Source organism: Centropristis striata, chromosome 2, assembly GCF_030273125.1.
Source record: "Centropristis striata isolate RG_2023a ecotype Rhode Island chromosome 2, C.striata_1.0, whole genome shotgun sequence".
Classification (NCBI taxonomy): Eukaryota; Metazoa; Chordata; class Actinopteri; order Perciformes; family Serranidae; genus Centropristis; species Centropristis striata.
The window spans coordinates 6,156,777-6,175,122 of NC_081518.1; the positions used below are offsets into that span (position 1 = coordinate 6,156,777).

An 18,346-nucleotide genomic window follows, 5' to 3' on the forward strand; every position below is an offset into this window, starting at 1 on the left:
TGCATGGAGTTGCTGCCATGTGATTGGCTGATTAGATATTTGCGTTAATGAGCAGAAAGGTTATAATAGTTTTGGATTATTCATTAGTTTTAGTTTTAATTTCGTTGTGATTTTTTGTTTTCAAATTCAGTTAGATTTAGTTAGTTTTTACAGTGCGTTTGCTAGTTTTGATTCGTTTTTATTTTTAGGAAAATGCTTAGTTTTATTTTAGTTTTTATTAGTTTTAGTGTTCGTTTTTTGTAATGGGGTATTTGTTGGGTGTCAGCTTTTTAAAAAATCACAATAAATGTTGCCTTTATTTCCTTTATCTATCTCAGCTCCAATAAGTTTATTAGGTCATAACAGATAGATGAAATAGATTTCATATCAACCAAAAAGGTTGCAAGAAGATGAAAACGAAGGATATTTTCACTATAATTTCAGTTAGTTTTAGTTCATTTTGTAACCACACAATACAATTTTTTTTTTTTTTTAATTCTTGTTTTTATTTTTATTTCAGTTAACGAAAATGTTTTTTCAATTCGAGTTTTCGTTATTTCGTTAGTTTTCGTTAACTATAATAACCTTGATGAGCAGTTGAACAGGTGTACCTAATAAAGCGGCTGGTCAGTGTATGTTTCTAAGTATAATTCTGTCACACTGTATGATTTACAATTACTCTCTGATGTATCATCTGGTTTTCCTGGAAGTTAGGGCAGCTAGACGGGACAAATGTTATATGACATCATTAAGATGCAACCACGTGTTACAGTCAGTTGCCTTTGAATAAAATCGCAGATTAAAGATTTTTAATTTGGGCTAATGTAAGACCACAACAAAACAAAATGTATAACAAAGATCTTCTCGCTTTTAGATAATTTATTGTGAAAATGTCACATATACCTTTAAAAGTAGAATTAACTGTATTTAAAACAGTTGTTTAATATCTTGCGGCACTAGAGACACGTCCTTTATTGTGAAAATGTTACATATTATACCTTTAAAAGTAGAATTAACTGTATTTAAAACACTAGAGACACGTCCTTTAGTAAAACAAGAAAAGAACTGACGGTTATCTCAGTCTGGGCTCGGCAGCAACACATTTTTAACAGGAAATCTGGCGTTGAGTTTGAAAGTTTTATCAGAGGCATTTATCAGACGGGCATTTGCTGTCTTTTATTAGACTTCTGTCTGCAGTTCAGTAGCCTTATGGGAATTGGAGGACATTTCCTGTTAGAACTTGAAAAGTCAGGATAACTCCAGCCAAAAATGTCACGCTACTAAAAAAAAATGCTGCTAAAATGGATGAAAGTTTCCGTTGTTGTGGAAAGAAGCTTCAACCTTCTGAAACTTTTAAATAGAAACGATTTGTCAAGTTATTTTCTGTGTGGAGCACAGGAGTGAGAGTCTGTTCAAAGTAATTTACAACTTTCACTGCTCACTATAGAGGGAGCTCTGTGTGGAGGCTATATAGTGTAAAAGATGGAAAAATCAAAACCTCCACTGAGGTCATTCTTCTCTCCCAGCTGCCATATAAATTCACCTTTTCTTTTTTTTTTTTGACTGTCTGCCCACTGCACGTCTGTCGATATATCTCTGGTTTAGTGGCCATCGATTTTACACTACTTCTTTATGTTGCATTGTGGGATAATTAAGTCTGCTATATTGAAACCAGGCCTGAGATTTAAAACCAAAACCAACAAAAGGACAGAGGCAGTGTTGAAGTTTCTAGCTTTTGGTTTTACTGTAAAATCTGGAGAAGGTAGAATTAACAGCTGATAAAAAAACAGGTGTGATCTCTTTAAACTGTGGTGGAAGACCTACTCAGATCCTTTGCTTAAAATATACATACAAATATCAAAGTCCTTAGAATTAAAACTCCTGAAATAAGTAAAACTACAGAATATTATATTATTCTGTTTGTATCACTAGCAAATACATGAAAGAGTTATTTGATGGTTTGTTAATGTGGAGCAGTTTTTAGATACTTTGTATATGACTGGGTATACAACATGATACTATATTGATTTTTTGCACAACAATACGATATATGCTTATTGGATGTGATTGGAATTGGATTCTGGGGTCTCCATTTTATTTGAGATGATATCATAATCAGTTACATTTATATAAACTTACAAAAAGCAACTAAAATATGATTGGGTAATTTTATTACTGAGCTTTTTATAGTATCATTTGAACAAATGTTTACATTTTTTTTTTAAATTAAAATTGATTAAAAAAAATAAAAACAATAACAATTCAATGACAGTCAAATAGCTCCAACCAAGTATTGAGTCATGGACAGACTTTTCAGAGGTCAACATTTCCATATTGAACACACTTTTAAAATTGGTCTTTTATAATATTCAAATTTTTGAGACACTAAATTTTAGGTCTTCATTAAATGTAAGCCATAATAACTATAATTAGAATAAATTAAGACATGAAATGATTCATTCTGTGTGTAATGGATCTATATAATGTGTTATTTCCACTTTTTAAATTGAATTACTGACATAAATAAACTTTTCTATGATATTCTAATTTATTGAGATGCATCTGTACTACTAAACCTGCATACATATGGAAACATAGTTAAACAAAAGGGCGTTTTGGGGAAATAAACAATGTCTGTTAAAGTTTAAAGTTACCCTGACCATGTTTTTTCTCAATCTTCTACAACATGGAATATAGAAATAAACTAATAAAATATTCAGCCCTCTAATTGACATTATTTATTTATTTATTTATTTATTTATTCCAGATCCACATGAAGACGATGCCGGCGGCCATGTTCAGACTGCTAACAGGACAGGAGACACCTATGTACATATAATGGATGGCCAGGGACCGTTCCACAGGACAGGCCGTCAGCTGTGATTGGTTGTCTGACGGGACAAACCAAGCTGACCAGCGAGCGGGGGGACGGGGGACGATTGCTTCTCCCCGTCCGTTCCATCTCTCCTCTTTTTTCTTTTTCTTTCTTTGAGCTGATGACTTCAATTCCTCATCACCTCTCCTTCTCTGTGCTTAACATGCAAAACGGCCATTTTATTGACATGAGATGCTTTTTTCCATCTGACCAGCTGAAGAGACTGTGTGTGTGTATGTGTGTGTGTGTGTGAGAGAGTGTGTGTGTTATTTATTTGTCCTGTCTGTGCTTCTCCGTGTCACTCCAGTGAGATTCGTGTGGACGGACTTATCGAGCGAATGCGTCACAATTTATTTTTTTATATCCATGTAATGCAATATGATACTTCTACTATACTCCTTGTATAGTTTCATTTTCTTCTCTGTTTATTTATTTCTCATGTAAATACATATTTTGCTAATATGAAGGCGGTGGTGGGGGAGGGAGGGAGGGGGCCACAGCTGCACTGTAAATATTTATTGAATCTCGCCGTTGAACTGAAACGGTTCCGTGATGACGGCGAAGACACAATGAAAAATGTGGGATGTTATAGTGGTGAAAAAGTGGGAATGTGTTTGAAATGTTGGGGTTAGATATGCTACGTTGGTTTAATGTACATGTGAATCGAACCATTGCTCGCAGCAAGGGTTTATGGGAGAAACGCCATATCCTTTTTTGATTTTCCTTCATTTAACGGCAATACACGAGTTCAACCTCTGAAGTCTTTTTTCTAAATCTCATGTACAAACACTCGCACACATTTAAATAACAAGCAACCGAGTAAAACTATTAACATGCATCGATTATGCTTTTGATATCAAAGTCACATGTATGAAAAGTTTCTTTTTTGCGTGCTACTCTACTGTGTGTTCATCTTTAGTGTTCCTGACTGAAGCTCATGCATACTATGAGTGGATTGTGAATGTAACTGTGTTGTGCGAGCTGTCCCATTGCCATAAGCAGTATTAGAATGTCTGTACATAAAGAGAAACGTGTCTAGTATTGTGCTCATGTTAAAAACAAACAAACAAACAAACAAACAAACAAAACAAAACACACAGGTTTAGTCACTGCAAACATTTCCCCACCTGTATGTTGGCTTTCAGTCTCGAGAGGGAAAGAGAGAACTGTGAATCACACACTGTGACAGAAACAAGCCTTACCGCCCGGTAAAGGTTTTACAATGCATCGTAGTAAATTTTAACCATATGAACATTATCTGTGTGCATGCCTCGTAAAGTAGTTTCATGTCATTGTGGCAAGATAATAAAATCTGAGCTAAACCTGGCTGTGTTTTGTTGGACTGGATCAAACTGAAAACTGTTTCTAAGAAAGGTTGCTGTATGAAAAGTGAGTTCACTTTTGTGTCTTTGTTGTGTGATTAAACAGAAAAGGTTTGAAAGAAAAACTCCACTGTGCAATCAAAAACTAGAGAGCAAAACTATTGAGGAAAATGTTTTCTTTGCAAGTAAATTTGTGTTTAAAAATTCATCATTGCAGCTCAAAAACTCTTGTTCCAAAACGTTTGAACCAAAAAGTTTTCTGGAGCTGTTGATGGAAGTAGCGAATGAGTGAGCTGTCTTGCTTCTTTCTCAGGCAGAATGTACGGATCAGGTAGCTAGTGACAACACTGTTTTTGTTTCTGTGTAGCATAAATGGTATGATAATGTGTCTGGGATCAATGCCGTTACGATACCGTATCCAGTGTATTGGGCTGTATCAAGAGTGTTTCTTATACTGGTGTCTGTATCTGAACAGCTCCATAGATTATTTTATTTTCTAGTGCAGTGTCTGTAGGAAGTATGTATTCGTACATTACATGCCACACTACAACATCTGCAACTCCATAAAACACTTTTCATAAGGTACCACACCATCCAGCACATACACATTGAACACTGATATTCGCTGGAAACTACCGGTATTTGAATATTATTGGAAAATCAAACCTTGTAGCGCACTTAAAAAAACTCCTATAGATAGGTAGGCTAAATTAATTTGTAGATGAGATGAGTCAGGGTGGAAATCCAGAGTGAATTGTGTTACTGACCAGGTGTAGGCCTATCACACAATGGGGCGGAGCTCCCCTAAAAGGCGTTCGATCGTACGTAAATAATGATATTTTGAAAAATGAATGAAAAAATCTTCAAAATCGAGGATGCACACCTTCGTGCCATGTGCAAGCCACATACAAAATCTGAGGTCAGTCTGACTAACGGTCAGTGAGATATGACCTAGACACACACACACTTCTTGCTATATATATAGACAGACAGACAGACAGACAGACAGATAGACGTTCTTACCACAGTATTTGCACACAGCACAACACCTGCCCTTATATGGTGCTTAGAGAACGTTACCTAATAAACAATTATCATCATTCAGCACACCTGGTTAGAGATCAGTGAGCAGATTGGGGTTGTTAAGTTTGTTTGGTGCATGTTTGAAGTAAATGTCTCTTGACAGGAAATTAAAAGAAGATATGACAGAAATTTAATATAATGTTGCTGCAGGAGGTAAGTGCAACTTTTAACTTACTGTACTACACAAAAACTATGTTGGTACTTATTTTATTCATGATTTTGATGTGATGTGTTGGAATTGAAATCTCAGAATCTTGAGAAAGTCAAAGTTTTAATTGCCTTGTCATTTTTAAGTAAGATGAAGTGAACATCATTATCATTATAGGAGTTACTAAATGTGTCTCAATTTCACACTAGATACCAATGTTTTATTAAAATAAGCAGGTTTTGAGTATTTTGAATTAGATGAGTAACCAACAACTCCAGAAAAAAGTCTTGCCTATTTCAAAGAACATGCTTTTTTTTGATGATTTCTTGTTAATTAACTGCAAAAACTCTGGCTCAGCTCTTTAATGTGTATGAATGGAAAAGTAGAGAAGTATACTCGACCTAAGATGTCACTTGATTTCTAAGAGTGTTGTTAAAGGTCTGTCCTAGTATTGTTGCACAGCTGCAAAACGAATAAATGAATCAATTGACAGTTTAAAGACTTTATGCTCTTGGCGAACAGTCTTTGGAAGAGCTGGTTAATAAACCTTGGCATTTTAAAGACAGTTTAATATTAAGTACCTAGATTTCTGCATTCTCTTTGTGAAAAAGTGCCTTAAAGACTTGTATATAGCAAATGTTGTATAGTATAGAGTAGAGAATTGGGACAAACACTGTACTATAGGTTTTATTTTTGAGCCTCTAGTTCCCCCTAATGCTTGGAATTAAGAAGTGCAAGTTCTGTGAAAATGAAATATAAAAAAACACCAAACATTTTGTCATTTTAATTTTATTATTTAAGAATTTCTTTTTTTTCTACAGTAGCCGTGTGTAAAATTATTATAAATTTAAAATTGAACAAATTATATACATCTAGAAAACAATTAAAATGTTTGTTATACATCAAAGGGCTTGATGAAATAATTAATGGTACCATAGTGGAGCTAGTTACATCTCTGAGCTGAAGTCGGTTCACAGTGCTGTTTATTAGTGTGTCTGTTTTCCGGCTCTGTTATCTCTCAGGGTCAACGTCCAACGTCTGGCGTCTGTGTCCGCTTGTCATGCTGAGTCGCTCTCAGGCGGGTCACATCAGGGCTTCTGGTCATTCTGGTCACACTTTAACATGACCTTTACCCCCACACCCTGACGCGTGGTCTCAAAGGCCTGGGCCGCCTTCTCCAGGGGGAAGCGGTGGGTCACCAGGGGCTTCACGTTCACTTTACCGGACGCCAACATGGCGATGGCCATCGGCCAGCTGCAACACAGAGAGATGAGAGTTTTAGGCCACGTTTATACATAGCAGGGTATTTAGAGAAACAAATATTTCCCCCCCTCCGTTTTCAAAAAAGTTGTCATTTACATCAACCCGCATAAATACGCCGTCGAGCGACATAAGTATGCCAAACCTATTATATGGGCGGCAGTGTAGGGAGAAGAATAAAGCCATGCAAGCCAATCTGAATCCTCAGAATCAACAACAACGAATAACACGAGCGACTTCCTGTACCTTTCAAAACAACTAGATAGAATGAGCGTGAGAACCTAAAACCCCGTCAACCTCCCAGTTGACACGACAACACATAACCGGAGTTTTCCAAATTCTCCACTTTGCCCGGAGTTTTTAGAAATAATCGTTTTCCGTGATAAAAACGTGTTTTTTGTGTAAATGAGAGGCCAAACCACATGGAAATATCTGTGTTTTCCCTTCGTGTAAACGGGGCCTTAATCCCTGCTCTCTTCAGTCAAGGGCATAAATGCTGTAATTATTTCTCTCAAGTGGAGCAAAAACGGCCTATTAATGGAGGTTTTCTTACGTGTTGCAGTAGCGGAAAACTCCTCTGATGTCCACTTCTCTAACGGCGGCGTTGACCAGAGGAACCGTGGCCATTTCAGGGCCGAGACCCACCAACGTCACCACACCTCCTGAGCGTGTCGCCTGACAGGAAAATAAATAAATTAGACATGAACAATTAATCAAAACAGGTTTATGAACTTGTGCAAGGAGACAAAATAAGTGCCATAAATACTATTCTGAGTACTATTGTCTATACCATGGGTCTCAAACTCGCGGCCCTCGTGGCGATATTTTGCGGCCTTCACTTTGAAATGAAAGTTTTATATGAATGGCACTTTACCGTGTTGTGTGTGGAAGGTCCCTTTATTGCGCAAGCTGGAGCCTTGTTTCACTAGTTTCTATGACGACATTTACAAAAAGAATAATAATAATGGTCATTTTGTGTCTTTTTTTTTTGTTGTCATTTTGATGCGCCCCACAGGTAATTTGAGTTTGAGACCCCTGGTCTATACTTCATGCAGAGCTTCTTTAAAATTATGAATCAAACTTTAAGCAGTCTTGACTAAGAGTATTGACATACATAGATGGCAGTTTGAATGCAGCTCTCCGCACCAGTACATTCAATAGTAATGTGAGGCTGATCGCCCAGCTTTTCCTCCACGGTCTTGGCCAGCTGCTGAGGTTTGTCCTCTCTCTTCACCGTCAGCTGGAAGTCTGCACCCAACTCTTTGGCCATGGTCAGACGCTCAGGGAACAGATCTGGAAAAAAGCAAACGTGGATGAGAGACGAAAAGGAGAGACTGGACTGAAGAGGTTGCCAGAATCTGTACGTTGTCATTATAATTAAAGGGGTAGTTTAGATCATTTTTTGTGAGTTAGTAAGGCGAGGACGGTGTGTCAGCATTGCTCCACTGCTGTGAATGTTAAAGCATCCAACATGCAGACTCCATAGTCCTTATACCGGCTTAGAAAGAGTGATTCAGAGAGAAAGACAGGTAAAATTAAAATTAAGTTTTGCGCTAAAGGACATCATTTGTTTGTGTGTTCTGGAGGTGTTTCTTTTAAAATAAGTGTTTCTGCTTACATAAATGTATAGAAATATTTATGTCACTTATATTTTTGATTCGTTTTCTCATGGACATAATGTGCAAAAAAAGATATTTGAAAAGTTCAAAATGATGTGGTTTACCTCTACTGCTGCCTCGATTGGTTAGTTAGTTTGAGTGACTTTGCTATCATGTGAATCAGATGGATTCCCTAAAGTCACAAACTAACCAGCATCTCATGTGTTATGAGATAGAATCACTGGCTTATACTCTGGCTTTGAAGAGAGCATAGATAAGAGAGCATAGCCACTTTAACATGTTTGCACTATTAGTTTTTTTTAGTTTGGTCTTGGTTGTTTGTATTTTTATACTATTTTTATTTCTTGATCTGTGTTCACTCTGTACTTGTGCTGCTGAAACACCTGAATTACGCCCATGGGGATCAATAAAGGAATATCTTCTCATCTTTAGATCCTCCCACCTTAACTTAAACAGGTCTGTCTGGTGGCAAAATAAAGCTGTAAAGATATTCAAAGATATTCATGGTGGGTTTTTTTTTTTTTAGGTGGCTAAAATACTTTCAGCTGCTGCCTCAATCCACCTCAGCACATTGCTTATCTCACATGTTGATACTCCTGCCTGCTTCTCTAAACTGTGCCGACCCCAATCTACTGCAGGTGATCTAGTGTAAGTACCTCGTACAACCTCACTTTAAAGAAAAAAACAGACTGTGTGTGTGTTACCGGTGATGACGACCTTCGAAGCTCCCATCGCCTTGGCTACGAGCAGACAGACCAATCCAATCGGCCCTGTGGGAGGAGGAGAAATAAACAAGATGCTGTACTACTGTAGAGTTTATTTTCAGTTTGGACATTAAAATTTTAGTGTCCGTGTCATAATGTTTTCCGCAGTCACATGTACTTTTACTTTTATAAGAAACAAGTATTTCACCTGGTAATGCTAACACAGGGATATAAATGTGCATTAGCTTGTTTTTGCAACATAAGGGATTTGTTAAATATTAAGTCTCTTCCAAGCTGTGTGAAGGTTCAGTAGTTTTTCACTCCAGTTTTGTTGACTCAGTATGATTCCCACTCTTGTGACTGCACCCACTGATTGGTTACTTGCAGGGGCATGTTGCACAAACAGTTTAATCACCTCATTTTATACCAGCCTGCAGTATCTTGTCGGTGGAATTTTCCAACTGAAACTCAGCGAATTGTTTTATTGTGTGAGATTAATACTTTTTTTTTCTTTTTTTACCTGCACCACAGATGAGCACGGTGCTGCCGAGGGTCACGCCGGCTCTGCGACAGGCGTGGATCCCCACAGACAGAGGTTCTATCAGAGCTCCCTCCTCGAATGTCACATTATCAGGCAACCTCAAAGACAAAAGAGGACATATGCAAAAGTGAGGCAAGAGAGTCAGTTGGCAGTCGACACATCAGGCAGTTGTTTGGTAATCTCTGGCTGCAATCCTAAAAAAACACAAAACAACTGTTACTTGTAGCAGAAGTTGGCACTGTGTGTGTAGTATCGGCACAGATTTCCATCGTCGGGAGGAGTGGCACAGAAGAAGATGGTCGGAGCTAAGTTATATCGTCCGTTTTTCAACGACTCGTCCATCTCACGAGGCACGCCAGGCTCAATGGCCACTCTGTCACCTGAGAATACACAGTGAAGTCCAGATAAGTCCTTAATGTAAGGACTAAGACACTGAATGTGCCATAATTGCATATCTGTAAATGCATTGATGGTGCTGCAGGTACAGGTTGCAAAATAACCAGGGGTTACCTTTGAAAAAAAGTATAGTGTGAAATGTAAAAGTGTGTCAATTTCTCTTTTAACAGAATGGCAGGTTTCTGCAGTGCAAGGTTATTATAGTTAATGAAAACTAATGCAATAACGTAAACTAGAATTGAAAAAAACAATTGCTTCAACTGAAATAAAATTAAAAAAATGACAGTTTTTAAAAAAACGATACCTAACAAACTGATGTGTGGTTACAAAACTAACTAAAATTATAGCGAAAATTTCCTTTCCTTTCGTCTTTGTCAACTTTTTTCATACGTAAACCTTTTTGGTTGATATGAAATCAATTTAATCTATCTGGTTTTGAGTTAATATTAATTACTAATAATTATTGGGGCTGAGATGGATAAGAAAGGAAATAAAGGCAAACTTTATTGTGACCTCTTTGAATCTTGTACCTAACAAATACCCCATTACAAAACTAAAACTAATAAACTAAGCATTTAAAAAAAACTAATTAAAACTAGCAAACTCACTCTAAAAACAAATTAAACTAACTGAATTTGAAAACAAAAGTTCACACCAAAATAAAACAAACTAAGAAAAAAAATCCCAAACTATTATAACCTTGCTGCAGTGCACACCCACTTACCCACTTTAAGGTGCTTGACTTCTGATCCGACCTTCACCACCCGGCCTGCTGCCTCGTGCCCCAACACCATCGGTTTCTTCAACACAAAGTCCCCAATTCTGCCGTGCTGCCAGTAGTGAACATCTGACCCACAGATCCCCACAGAGTGCATCTGCAGCAAAACTTCTGCAAGGCACAAAACACAGACGGTCCAGAACTGACTCATAACAAGGTATGCATGTTCAAGAATACATTTATTATAGTCTTGCATATATATATCAAATATGGAATTTGTAAAAGTATTTTTGAAAGTCATTTGATTTAACCAACTGTAAATGCTGAACGTGCAAAATGCATTTTATTTGCACTTTGCAAACTACTAGATTTTGAAGAATACTTAGGTATTTATTTAGTGTGATCTGATTAATTGCAAACAGTGTCATGATGTTTAATGTTTTTTTTTTTTGTAACTGGCTACATTTCAGTAATGTGTGACCCAATCCTGCATACCATTAGGTCCTGGCTCCGGGATGGGGCGGTTTTCCTGTGAGAAATTGACAAAATGCAAACAAATAAACCTAAAGGTTGCAGTCAGTCTAATTCACACAGATTGTAACTAATAATCTCATTCAAACAGTAAGACCGGTGTGTCTCCTACCAGCCGCAGGTCTCCCTGCGCGTGCAGCACCACGGACAGGTTCTCCTCCGCCATGACTCAGACAGACTCGACACTCAACAGAGAGAAGTCAAGTAGAGAAGTAAACAGAGTCCGAAGAAAGATTTCTCTCGTGTCAAAGTACAGAAAGCAGCGAGCTTCCGGTTACAGGGGCTGGCACCAAAACAAAGCGTGTGATTGGCCACTGACCGGCGGAAGAGTCCACTTTGTAGGGGTGCCCGCCACCACACAAATAAACTTAACTGCGCTCATTAAATAAGTATTACTCCCGCTGCTGCTAGATATTACTTTGAAATGTATTTGCGTAGCGTTGATATTGATTATGAGTTACTATTGAGCCGTTATCGTCGATATGCCGTGATTTTAATTAGCACAAAACCCCCTTTAACTTCCGTACTTCACCCAGTCCGACACGATTATCCAATTAAAATATATATATATATATATATATATATATATATATATATATATATATATTTTATTTTAGTTTTTATAAAGCATCATATTACGGAAGAGGATTAGTGCCACACAAGAAAAAAAATAGTTCTGACTTTATCCTCAGAATTTAAAGTCAGAATTCTGAGAATAAAGTCGGCACTCAAATATTTTTTTCTTGGGTGGCCCTAATCCTCTTCCGTATCATATAAAGTATTACTCTGGGAAAATGTATTATTTGGATTCACTACATAAGACCAAACTCACAATTCTATTTGATTGATCTGCTTATTATTTTTGACTAAATTCTATATCTATAAATCCAAAGTTTTCATCAACAAGATTTTTAAAAAATGTATAAGCTTTACAATGTTTTTATTCAACATTTACTCTTCTTATTAGTATGTTCCTTGTTTCACATCCTTTAGTCCCCCTGCATGCTTGTAGTTGTAGAGTTATTTTATTTACACAAGGTTTCTGAGACTTGTATTATTGTTGATACAATAAAGTTTGGAGGGGAAAAAGGAATAATGCCATTAGAATAAAATATTTCTCAAGATATGGCAACAATATATATGTTATTGTTGAGTAATGTTATTGTAACTTTACTCTTTTCATGCTATCTACACTGCAGTCTTCAAATGTATCATTGGAAAAGGAAAAGTACGTTTTCAAAAGTATATAGTGTTTCTATAAAGAAACTGAATATTTTTACAATGATATTGCCACTTTTTTTCTTTTTTGCCACTTTTGTTTACTGTTACAAGTTAAAGTCCTGTATTCAAATGTGTTCTTAAGTAAATGCACAAAAGTATTAATATCAAAATATACTTTAAGTACCAACAATGAAATTACTTAGTATTTAGCAGCATGGCCCATTTTAGAATGATGTTTATTATATGTTTGGATTCTGATTATTAAAACAACCAAACTCTGCAATAAAATAAAGACAAATAACAGATCAATTAGTGACGTTATGAGTTTATTGTCACTGCACACTCAAGTGCAGGTAGACAATGCAAATTTACTGGAATATGAAACATAACTCATTTGTAGTAATCAGTAAATTATCTACAGCTTGCAACTGCAAATAGTGCGACATCTACTTCCGACAACATTCGGGAGGAAGATCAAACAGATCACCTGAATATTTCTGCAGGCTGTCCATGCTCACGCACCCTGTAGTGAATAGGTAAACAGAAAAAAGTCTGTAATGTTAACACCGTACAGATAGTTTGAATCAAAGATTATAAAGTAAATTATAATAAATGGTTCACCTGTGAGCATGTTATCAGATGGATTATGAGCACATGAAGAGTCTTCACTTTGTGAGTTTGTGTCAGATGTTTCAGAGCTTCCAAAAGAGTAACATGGACTTCATTCATTTAGTGGAAAGTTTACAAATAATTGAGATCTAATTTCAAATATTTACAGTGGAAATTTAACATACCTGCTTTTGCTTTTCTCAGTGTACCCATCTTCTGTCTGGAAACTAAAACTCTCATTGAAATCCTGTAACGCAGAAGTCAGTCCAACTAAAATGATTTATCTTTTCTGCTTTTGTAAAAAATGATTTTAGCTGGAGTACTTACTTCAGCCACCGACCGCTCTTCTTCACACTCCCAAATCAACCTCCCAACCACATGTCTCACCTCTTAAATGAGAATAAAAGGAACACAGTATGAGTTATAATTCATAAAACTGGTTTGCTTTGAAATTAATAATTAGAGCGGATCCCAATTTTTTGGCTTTAGCAATGACTATCACACATTATGTCTGTGGATTGCTGAAGTCTGATGTTTTTTGACACTTGAGGGTAAAACAACTCAGTATTTAACGCTCTGAAATCTTGGGCTATTATGTCCTTTAAAAAATCTGTTAAAAATCTTCACCATGCCATGTTAGTATCAGTTTTTTCAGCGTTACCTCACCTATATGTCCTGATAATTAATTTTTAACTTTGACTTACTTGGTAAAAATGTTGAACCCAAAAGAAACAAAGGAAAACATAAAATCTGATCTTGAAAATTATATTTTCAATCACACATTTCAATTCAATTCACAGAATTTTAAATGTTGCAAATATGAATACAGGTTGCAAATATTACATATAACAGGTAAAATGAGGATAATCTCTAGTTCTATATTTTTAATCTAAATATATTTGACATTATCTCTGGTTTTACTTGGCTGAATATAATCCAAAAAAAATCTGGCATGGAGTTTCAAGACAGAACTTTAGAGGGAAGCTGATGGCAAAGCTCAATGTTGCTTCATTTTTATGTCTTCACATCACAAAGAAGTAACGTGCCGGTGGTTTCATGGACTCTAGAGGGTTAACAATAAAATGAAAGCTTGAAGAAAAATCTGAAGAAAATACACAGTTTGTGCTACAGAAATTTAACTAACCCCTAATTATCCCTTATTCTGGGATCTTATTACGGGTCTTGACCCCAAGGCTGGGAGCCACTGACTTGGTATGATCTAGAACGAGTCAACAAACATATAGTGGTCCTCACCGTCCTGTACTGAGGCTGGAGGCAGCACATAATGACCAATACGCACAGACTTCACACTCTGGCGGTTCTCACATACGGACAGAAACAAGCTGTGAAAAACCACCACCTTGTTCCAGAGATAATCTTTGCTTTCAAATATCCTGAAAAACATAATGAAAATGATAGCTTATATTAGATTATTTAAAAAATATGACTTAAGAATGATCTGCTAGATGATAAATGAGCAGCTTTCCAGTTCTCCATCACGCTCACCTCAGAGTATCGGGACATTTAGCATCCGCACTGAAAAGATAATCTGCTGTTCTCCAGTCAGCGATGGAGCCACCCTCCAGTACTACAAAGCAAATAAAAACAGGTGACGAATTAAAGCAAAAACCTGAATAAAACGGGAGAAACATAAGGAATTGAACCTGCATGGTACAATTAAACAATGAACATCCAGCTTAACAGGCCCAGTTGATTAAAAATGTTCATCCATTTGGCGAGAGTAAAATATTTGAGTGACTTTGAAAAGAGTTAATGGTTGAGGGACAGGTAGCAGGAGCTTTGGTCCCAAAGACTACTCAACTGGCTTGTGTTTCAATTATGGTTTCAGTTAGGGAAAAAATGCTAGTTTTTCTCAATTAATTACATTCTGCTTTGTGATTTTTGAAAGAGATAATTTCCTCTTTAATTTGAAGAGCAGAATCTATAGACAAAGGTTAGTTTTTGTAAATGAATGGTGGTCATCTCATTAATTCTTTAAAAAAAAAAAGACTTTTTTTTTGTCCATGATAACTTTTCTCTTGATTTCAGAAAAACAGGGGAAAAAGATTGAGTAAATGCATTATGCATCCATATATCGGCATTAAAAACAAAGTATGTTTTGAAATGGCAATGTAGCTCCAACTTGAACTGAGTTACTCAAGTAGATTTACTAGATTAGATTACTTTAAAACATGATATACAAGTGTTGCTTTAGTTATAATGTTAACATAATGACAGTTGCAGCATGTTGTTAAATTTAATTTTTCTTTTTGCCAAATACCACATACACAAATGTTAGTTTTCAAGTAAAGAAACTAATTTCTTTTTGTTGAAGTCAGAGTTTGAACAGTATATCTCAACTCTCTCCTGTCTACAAAACAAAAAAGCTGTGAAGACTGCCAACATATGCACTTAATGCGCTTAATGTCTTTAATATGTAATCTTGCATCTGTTTATTTTATTATTTCTTTTTGTTTTTTATTTCTTTCATTCTTTTCCATTTAATTATTCTTCTGTTTTATTTTTTAAATATTTAATTCTATTTTATTTTTTTGCATTGTTTATCTTTCTGTAACTCGTTTCTTCTTTGTAATTGTGCATTGTATTGCTGTTTGATATAAATAAATAAAAAATTAAAAAGTTAGCTCACTATCTCTTTTAATGAATAAATACAGTTAGCATTACTTAGCAGATCATTATACACACAAGCTGATGTTCAAATGTTAAACATTGACCTAATAGTTTACTTACTCCAAAACTCGTGACATGTCTCTGGCACACTGCTCGAGAACCAGGCAGACTTATTCCTAAACATAGCTACAGTCCTCTCTTTAGAAAGAAGATGTAAGCTTTTAAGATCTTAGCTCATTTTCATTACTTTCTAAACTGCTGCTCTGAAGTTTGGCGCTCAATCGGCTCTGCTGTCGAAAATTGTCGGAAATGTCCGAAGTTCAGCGAAACGAACGACTGACTAAACAAGGCTTGAGACGAGCTAACGGTAGGTTAACGTCCGTTACGGGCTTGTAAGACCACCTTCATGACAGTGGTTGTATTGTTTAATGCTTAGTTTTTATATTTCATTAGAACAACAAACTTTTAACAAACCTGCCATTACAGTCACCGGAAGAAAAATGTACTGCGCTTCCTTTAAAAAAATAAAAAAAATAGTGCGGTTAACTTAGCTAACATTAGCAAGCTAGTTAGCTATTCAGTACCGGTTGCGACCGTCCGTCGCGCTGCTCGTGCACGTCAGGTTCCCAGTGCACGTGCATCAACCCAGCAAGGTGAAGCGGAGTTATCCCTCGGGGAATAAGAAAAGGAGAAAGAAACAGCATGAAAATGAACTGCGGGAACAGCAGTCAGGTAACTCTCCTCTCCGGGTGGGAGGGACGGGACTAGTCTGTCTTATCAACATTATTACCACAAATAACTTTATAAGTGAAAAGTAACCAGTGTTTCTACAATGTTTCTTTATTAATATGACCTTGTCAGACATGGGCCCTCTGGATAGAGATCAGTGGCGGTTCTAGACCAATTTTACTGTGGGGGCCAAGCAGGGGCCAGTGTTTAATCAGAGGGGCACATTAAAAATCGTCAAAAATGATATTTAAGCATTCAAAACCTTTATTTTAGCTAAAATTCTCATATTTGGAAGAACTACATTGATTGAAACACTGAGACTTACAGACATTAACAGTTATTTTTGTACGACAATGACATTTCTCATTTTTGTGAAACTTTTTTTATTTTGAAAGTGCAGTACAGTGAGAATGATCTTTATATTTAGCTTTTATTGCACTATTAAACTATTATACAATGTTCACATTCTGGGTTCCTTTTGTGTACAATGAGATATTGTTTGAACAAAAAATAGGTAAGAATTGTTCCGTCGTTCATTGTTATAAATTGATCATTTTATTATTAATTTGACACAGGGGCCACAGCAGGGGCCAAGGGCTTCTTCACAGGGGCTGGCGCCCCAGGAGGCCCCTGTGTAGAACCGCCACTGATAGAGATTGACAAGGAGAGGATCCAACGGACAGCAATCAGCAGATGATTGTGAGCTGCACATACGCAAGTTTCTGAATGAACAGGGGTGATGATGCAAGGTATGAAAACATACAATTCACATGGAAATCCTACTGTTTTGCAGCTGCAAAGACAGGGATTATATCCTCTTTAGGATTTTTCTTTCTTACCACCTCAACCTGTTGACATGACATTTGCTAAAATTATGTTTATTGTATTGTAATCTTATCTGATGTTTCTAAAGCCACAGAAAGTCAAATATGATAAGGTTAATGTCTCTCAGTATCTAAACCTATTATTCCTCCTGTCTGCATATTGTATTTTGTGCCAGTCCTGTTTTTCGATCTATGATGTTTCAAAGGGCATTCCTTAGGGATGCCATTGTGGTCCTGTTCCATTTGCCATTTATAGAAATTGATTTTTACATTTCAGAGATAAGGATTTACTTCCTAATGTGACCAGTTTTATTATTGGAGGCTAACAGGATAACACATTGCACACCTTACCACATTGAGAAATGCAAAAATATATACTGACAAAAGTGTAGGATTATCATGGGAATATAATGAAACACCGCAGTCAAAAAGACAACCTCTCATTTAATGTTTTGATGATGGTGGAGAGTGTTGATCCAAAATCTCACATAGGTGTTCATATGTGTTCAGACTTGGTAACTTTGAAGGCCCTAGCTAATTTTTAACATTTCCTTTTTTCAAATCAAATAATTTATTGTCAAATGTGAAAGTGCCATACATTTCTCCATTTATTTATTGGGGATTTTTCTTCGTCACCCAGCAGCATAGTTTTGCAGTACTATATTTCACCACCAGATGGTAATGTTTTGTAACATATACAGTTTATCATCAAGTCAAGGTCCATTTTATATGGCTTATAACAGTCCATGAAAACCATTAATTTAAAGTAAAATGCTGTATTGATCAAGCCATGGTGATTTTATTTTTTTTTTTCTTTGATTTTTTTAGTGCAGCTGCCACTTTAATAACTTTAAGTCTAGAGCAAGTACATTGCCACATCTTCTAAATGCCAGTACCTTTTGAAGCAAGGCTCTTTTGACTGTGATATTGAGCTGGTGACTGAATAATGGTGCAGCTTTCAGTTAATGGAATTGCACAAGAGTGGTGATGTGCCTAGGCTTTCAATTTATCCACACCTGGAAAAGAGAATTAGATTAGTATTTTTTAATATTAGGAAGTAATATTCCAATTTTTGCTGTTTCAGACAAAACCAGAGACAAACCAGAATTGTTTGTTGGATGTAAGTTCAGTCTCAGTCTACAGATAAAAACTTACT

General features: G+C 36.3%; 3 protein-coding genes and 1 long non-coding RNA gene across 6 annotated transcripts in view; 2 read left to right on the top strand and 2 right to left on the bottom strand.

Moving 5' to 3' along the window:
* Nucleotides 1-4,176, top strand: part of apba2b (amyloid beta (A4) precursor protein-binding, family A, member 2b) — a 105,895-nt gene extending 101,719 nt beyond the window's left edge. For both annotated transcript variants that reach the window (XM_059347015.1, XM_059347020.1), the window contains exon 15: nucleotides 2,747-4,176. In XM_059347015.1, the coding sequence (XP_059202998.1) occupies nucleotides 2,747-2,818 (72 nt within the window). In that variant the 3' untranslated portion in view covers nucleotides 2,819-4,176. The remainder of the gene's footprint in view (nucleotides 1-2,746) is intronic.
* Nucleotides 4,177-6,115: 1,939 nt separating this feature from the next.
* sord (sorbitol dehydrogenase) lies at nucleotides 6,116-11,424 on the bottom strand. Its single transcript, XM_059347032.1, has 9 exons — nucleotides 11,289-11,424; nucleotides 11,141-11,174; nucleotides 10,652-10,816; nucleotides 9,752-9,911; nucleotides 9,511-9,629; nucleotides 8,991-9,056; nucleotides 7,782-7,960; nucleotides 7,221-7,342; nucleotides 6,116-6,661 (listed from the first exon to the last, which is right to left on the bottom strand). The coding sequence occupies exons 1-9, from the start codon at nucleotides 11,340-11,342 to the stop codon at nucleotides 6,496-6,498; spliced, it is 1,065 nt and encodes a 354-aa protein (XP_059203015.1). The 5' UTR covers nucleotides 11,343-11,424; the 3' UTR covers nucleotides 6,116-6,495.
* On the top strand, nucleotides 10,608-11,736 carry LOC131982404 (uncharacterized). The gene is made up of 2 exons (XR_009395395.1): nucleotides 10,608-10,862; nucleotides 11,116-11,736. It is a non-coding gene; the product is annotated as an uncharacterized LOC131982404 (long non-coding RNA).
* A 987-nt stretch (nucleotides 11,737-12,723) lies between these two features.
* On the bottom strand, nucleotides 12,724-16,387 carry terb2 (telomere repeat binding bouquet formation protein 2). 2 transcript variants are annotated; one of them, XM_059346789.1, is made up of 7 exons: nucleotides 16,112-16,387; nucleotides 14,513-14,594; nucleotides 14,261-14,400; nucleotides 13,334-13,395; nucleotides 13,192-13,253; nucleotides 13,019-13,095; nucleotides 12,724-12,920 (listed from the first exon to the last, which is right to left on the bottom strand). In XM_059346789.1, the coding sequence occupies exons 1-7, from the start codon at nucleotides 16,116-16,118 to the stop codon at nucleotides 12,844-12,846; spliced, it is 507 nt and encodes a 168-aa protein (XP_059202772.1). In that variant the 5' UTR covers nucleotides 16,119-16,387; the 3' UTR covers nucleotides 12,724-12,843. The 2 variants fall into 2 exon arrangements, with proteins under 2 accessions (XP_059202772.1, XP_059202765.1); XM_059346782.1 differs by lacking the exon at nucleotides 16,112-16,387 and adding an exon at nucleotides 15,758-16,093.
* Nucleotides 16,388-18,346: the final 1,959 nt, after the last annotated feature.